The following is a 5,854-nucleotide window of genomic DNA, read 5'->3' on the forward strand; positions in this document are numbered from 1 at the left end:
GCCACCATGTGGTTGCTGGGATTTGAACTCCGGACCTTTGGAAGAGCAGTCGGGTGCTCTTACCCACTGAGCCATCTCACCAGCCCTCCACTTGGCTTTTACTCCATCTGTACATCATTTGCATTCCCTTGCTAGCACATTTAAAGAGTTGGTTTTAGTTTATTGTTTTTCTTTTTAGTTTATTGGTTTTGTATCTAGTAGTCTTGCTAGCTCACTGGCCGTTTTAATAGCTTATACATAATCACATCATCTGTGCATAATAGCTTTTTGCCCCTTTGCCAATCTTACTCATTTGGTTTCTTTTGCTTGATGTTTTGCAGTGGTTGTGTGCACTAGTTTGTTTTTGTAATCCATTCACGTTGCAAGTTGATGTGGTTCATTCTTTTATTTATTTGTTTTGGTTTGAAACAGCGTCTCTATGGAGCCATAGCTGTCCTGGGACTCTCTCTACGTAGACCATGCTAGCCTCCAACTCACAAAGATTCACCTGCCTCTGCCTCTCTGCTGGGATGGGTTACCACATCATTTGAATGAAACCACTTCTTTTTCCTTTATTTCTTACAGTTCTTACTGTGTTGCACATGATTAGTGTCTGAGACACACCGCCACTACCGATATTCAGACCCAGGGCAACCAGCTGAGGTGCATATTTAACACACCCAAGTGGCTCTGGCCACCAGGTTCTCCCAGCATCCGTCGGTCTCTACCAGACAGGCAAACCGTGTAACATAATAGTCACCCACTTGGTATTAATTTTGGAGACCTTACATTGTTTACACTTGCTAGAACTTAGTTTTTGTCTTCTGAAAATTATAGTTATGCTCTATGTCTTCACTCTTAAAAAGGTATTTTATTTTAATGTTACAAGTACAGTTTAGAAGAGGTAACTAAAAACAGACAATGACTGTTTAACTACGATTAGTCTGCACTAGCCCTTAAAGCTCATTTACCCACCTGTACATGTTTTTAAGGTTAAACCTAGGACTGGTAACTAGAATCAAGCCAAGTTTATCTATTCCAATATGCTTTAGATCGACAGACGGTCCTCAGACACTTCAGAGACCTGCTGAAGATGGTATTTAAGATGCTTAAACTTACCATGACAAACAGAAACTCCTAAATCCTGGCAGCGACCACCCCCAAGATCTCCAAGAAGATACCAGCATAGTGGGAAAGGACTCCACCTAGCTTGTACTACACTAATCACTGAGGAAGACTGCCACATTGCTAGGGCTAGCCTGAACTGTAAACAGGACACCAGAGAGTTAATTGTCCATGCTGCCTAAGACAAGGTGAAGTCGGTCTCTCCCATGTTCCTCCACAGAAAAAGCCTCTCATATTTTGGACCAAATGGCCAAAAATGGCCTCTGCACAAGGTGCCATGGAGACCACGGAGCCTGGGACGATTGTTTAGGCAGTAGATTTTAGACTAGTCTCTGTCATTTTAATTGATATATAGGCCATTTGGATTATAGCTCCTGCTTACTTAGGTAAAATTTATCCTTCTCAGGTCTCTGAGGACTTTGAAGACTTTACCAGTGAAAGAAGTAACTTTTTACTATTTCTTTATCTAAAGGAACTCACTTTACAGTGACTGTTCCCGCCAGTGTCTCATGGTGACTTTGAACAGAAAAACAGTTTACAGTTTATGTAAGGTCTGAGGCTAGGAAAGCGTCTAAGAAAGTTCGTGAGGAAATAGGATGGTGTTCTGAGGTTGGTAAACATAAGGTGTAAAGGTTGGAGGTCGTGAAAACCTTGAATGGTGACGAAAGTGAGATGAAGGACATGGGAGGAAGGAAAATGTTTCAGATCTCTTCCCCTCCCCTCTCCTCCCCCCCCCCACTGTGCTAGAGTTTAACATGGAACAGAGGTAATTCTAACACTTCTAACATTTATCTCTTTTTGTAAACTTAAAAAGATACTTATAAGCTTCAGGGCATCCACTTGAATCCATATCTTCACAGGTCGAATTGATTCCAGATAAGTACTGCCAATCAATAACCTGTTTGCCTCCCCTACCTGTCTATTTCTGAGAGGGGATCTAGTCCCCTTTCCCTGGTCCTGGGAGCCCCCACCCCAACTACCAAAACCAACGGCCTAAAAGTTTCAAATGTACACCCAAGAAAAAAATTTTTTCTCCCTAAACTCCTTAACTCTATCTTCTGCCCCTAACATATCTGTTATAGCATCCCGAATGCAGAACAGCTCCAAAAGCGGCTAGCCCCAGATAGTCCCACAACCTGGACCACAAGTTAAACAGCCTGCTCCTTCCAGACTTGGTCAACATGCCAGTTTTGGACCCCTTCCCCAATAATGGCACTCAATGTCAGCAAAGTAGTCATAGACAATTGCGAGGCCCCTTACTCAGTTATTATCAACCAAAGGCTGAGGTGTCTGGATTCAGATCCAGGTGCATATTTAACCAAAGTCGACCTGGCCTCCAGGTTCTCCCAGGTCCCTCAGTCCCTACCTGTTACAGTGCACGGCTGGCATACTCCAGCCTCTGCCCTGAACTTTTCAGCTAAGGGGCTGGGCTTCCCCTCCACCAGAAGCAGCTCTTCTCTATATAATGTGGACATTCTCATTCATACTCTCTCTCTCTCTCTCTCTCTCTCTCTCTCTCTCTCCCTCCCTCCCTCCCTCCCTCCCTCTCTCCCTTTCTTCCCTCCTTCTCTCTCCCTTCCTTCTTCTCTCCCCCACTCTGCCTCTTTGAATGTTCTCTCTCCCTGCATGGGCACGCTCTTTCTCTCTCTTTTCCCTCCCCATGGTGACTTCCCTGGCCTCTGTTTCTTAGGACCAGTGAACCTGCCCAAGAGCAGCTTTCCAATTAAACCCGCCTTAATATACTTTAATTTGGTTTGAATTTCAATAGCAGAGAATAGCTATCACCACCATCCTCAGGAACGCAGCCCGGCCTGCTCTCCAAAGAGCATTCGAGCCAGGCTTGTTGATTGTTCCATTCGACAATGTCATAGGACCCTCACTTGAGTACCCAGCCACCTCTCCCAATTAGATGTATACAATTCTGCCCTAACTGCAGGTTGGTCCCAGAGTCTCAGGGATGGGCTAGATTCAATCTAGAGGCTATAGCTGGGGAAGGATTAATAAAAAATGACTCCCCTGCGACTACTTTAAGGTCACCTGTCCACTCTTCCATAACTCCTCGGGAGGAAGTTCAGAATCTCTCCAAAGCCAAGTGTGTTAAGAGAAACTATCAATATAGCTTCCTGTGAGCTAATTGGATGAATTAAAAAAAAAATGATTGGGGTGTTCCAAGGGAGGTGGGGGAGCCTAAGTGTGGGAACCCCAAACAGCTGAGGGGGCAGGTGAGGAGTGGGGCCGGAGCCCCTCCAGCAGGTCTTGGGGCCGCTCACCTTCACATGCTCATAGTAGCTGCCAGTGTTCAGCTGCTCCACGCCTTTGAACTCCGACTCCCGTTTCTGCATTCTACGCAGCAGGCGTTCCACGACTTTATTCACCGTCTCCGCCGCCTCCGAGATATCTTTGCGTTTCAATCTCAATTTGTCCAGCACCTTCTTTAGCTTGTCCGACTCCTTCCTGGACCCTCGCGGCGCTCTGGGCTGCCCGGTGGAGCGCGCGCCCCTTCTGTGGGTAGGTCTCCTTACGACATTCGGTGCCTCGGCGTCCGCGGGCGGCTGGGGCTCACGCATGGCGGGCAGCTCCTGATCGAGGATGGCTTCCCGCTGGGGCATCCGCACGGCGGGCAGCGCGGTGGCTCCTGCCGCGTCCACGGCCGAGGGCTGTGCATCTTTGATGAGCACAGTGCCCCTTCCTGGACGCGCTCCGGGCGCTGGGGCACGTGGCTTCTCCGTGGTGTCCCCGTCACGCTCCGCCCGCCGCGATCGAGCCCCCCTTTGCGGGCCGCAGCTTTCCGTATGGGCCCCGGTCCGGCTGGGCTGCGTCGGGGCGCGCTTCGCGGACGGCTTCTTAGCGCGCGGCGCCGTCGTCCTTCTACGCAGATCTTCCATATCTACCTCTCTTCGGTCCCAGAAAGAATAAATCGACTTCGAAGAAAGACCGCGGGAAGAGGAACTCTCAGTGACCGCTGGAAACGAAACTTAAATATCTGGCGGGAACGTAGTCGGTCAGGATCCGCCGCGAGCAGGCGCAGGAGCACGCGCGAAGTCAGCTCCAGGAAGAGGCGGTCCAAGAGATGCGAACTTTTTCACTGGTGGGGACCAGCAGAGCCACTGGCTGGGAAACCACCCACTGAGCCACTGGCTGGGAAACCTCTCCTTTACCGCACAGATACGGGAAAACACTGACAGCTCAGATGACTAGATTTGCCGCCTACCACCAAGACGTGTTTCAGGATTCGCACATTTGTAGTTGATGAAAACTTTTTTTATGTAAACTTTAAATCAAAATTTGCTGTTCTTGTTAATGAGAAATAGAAATTCACTGAACCTTTTCAAGTTAGATTAACTGCTTGAATTAGTATTTCAACTTATCTTTCTAAAAAGCACACAATTTTTTTTTTTTTTTTTGATTTTTCGAGACAGGGTTTCTCTGTATAGCCCTGGCTGTCCTGGAACTCACTTTGTAGACCAGGCTAGCCTCGAACTCAGAAATCCGCCTGCTTCTGCCTCCCGAGTGCTGGGATTAAAGGCGTGCGCCACCAATCTTGAAGAACATATTCAAAGCCCCTGTGTGCGTTTCATGAGCAGCACGGTGTAAGCCATCCTCCTGATTTGGCTGCTGAGATTCTGTAGTCCTTCAGTGCAGACTTTCAAAAAGCGATTTCTAAAGTCGGTCTGTTTAACAGTGGCTGCTTCTTTTAAAGTTGTTCTTGGCAGAATTCGTTTTGCCTTCCACTGCGCTCAGCTGACAAAACCAAAAACCCATCTTCTGAAGATTTACATGACTCAGAACACCACTTAGTTTTCAACTAACATCAGAATGTTATAATAATAACATTATTATATTCCACTCCTTTTCACGCAATGTGTGTCCCTTAAAATAAAGCTCACAAATTGCTGCTCTGTGTAACTTTTGGGAAAGTGTGTGTGTGTGTGTGTGTGTGTGTGTGTGTGTGTGCGCGCGCGCGCGCGCGTGCACGTGCAAATGTACCATATATTATGAGATACATGTAGCCTGGATACAAAGACACTGATCAGTGTGCTGCCATTCTATTGCCCCTGAAACACCCTTCCCTCCTTCCTATCAATTCCTGTACCTGAGTTTCCTAAATGGGAACGTGTCTAACAAGTAGATACACCTGGGGATGGAAACGCTGCCTCCTTTGCAGAAAAACACTTTAAGCAGGAGACCAATCTGTTTGTGATGTCTTGCCAGCATAGCAGCATTCACCATTAGGGAATTCATCACTAGGGAGGCAGAGGCAGTAAGTTGGAGATCTACAGAGCTAGTTCTAAGACAATCAGGGCTATGCATTGAAACCCTATCTCGAGAAAAAGAAGAGGAAGAGGAGGAGGAGGGAGGGGAGAGGAGGAGGAGGAGGAGGAAGAGGAGAATTAGAAAGAAGAAAACAGTGCAAAGGAATAGACGTGAGCATCAGAAAGAATGAAATTTAAACCATGATTTTGAAAGGAGCAAAATTCACTGCAACAACCATACTGTAGTTGTAATTCTTATAGTTGTGAATCTTTCTAGTTATTCAACTCTTAGCATCACCTGTAGGAGCATAGGTCCATAGTTCCAGCTGCTCTGGAGGCTTAGGCAGAGCATCTCTGAGCCCAGAAGTACAAACCTGGGTAAGAGAGTGAGATCTTGTCTCAAACAATAAATCCGAGGTCCATCCTGAGGATGCTGATGCAGGAGTAACAGACTACCTTCCACATGAGGGTTTTATAGACTTCCCAAACAGAAACTC

The 5,854-nt window shown here is 47.1% G+C and overlaps 1 protein-coding gene across 1 annotated transcript in view; it reads right to left on the reverse strand.

Moving 5' to 3' along the window:
• Cgas (cyclic GMP-AMP synthase) overlaps positions 1 to 4,118 on the reverse strand; it is an 11,624-nt gene extending 7,506 nt beyond the window's left edge. The window contains exon 1 of the mRNA XM_021208007.1: positions 3,375 to 4,118. Coding sequence (XP_021063666.1) covers positions 3,375 to 3,989 — 615 coding nt within the window. The 5' untranslated portion in view covers positions 3,990 to 4,118. The remainder of the gene's footprint in view (positions 1 to 3,374) is intronic.
• Between the last annotated feature and the right edge of the window lie 1,736 nt (positions 4,119 to 5,854).

Source organism: Mus pahari, chromosome 10, assembly GCF_900095145.1.
Source record: "Mus pahari chromosome 10, PAHARI_EIJ_v1.1, whole genome shotgun sequence".
Classification (NCBI taxonomy): Eukaryota; Metazoa; Chordata; class Mammalia; order Rodentia; family Muridae; genus Mus; species Mus pahari.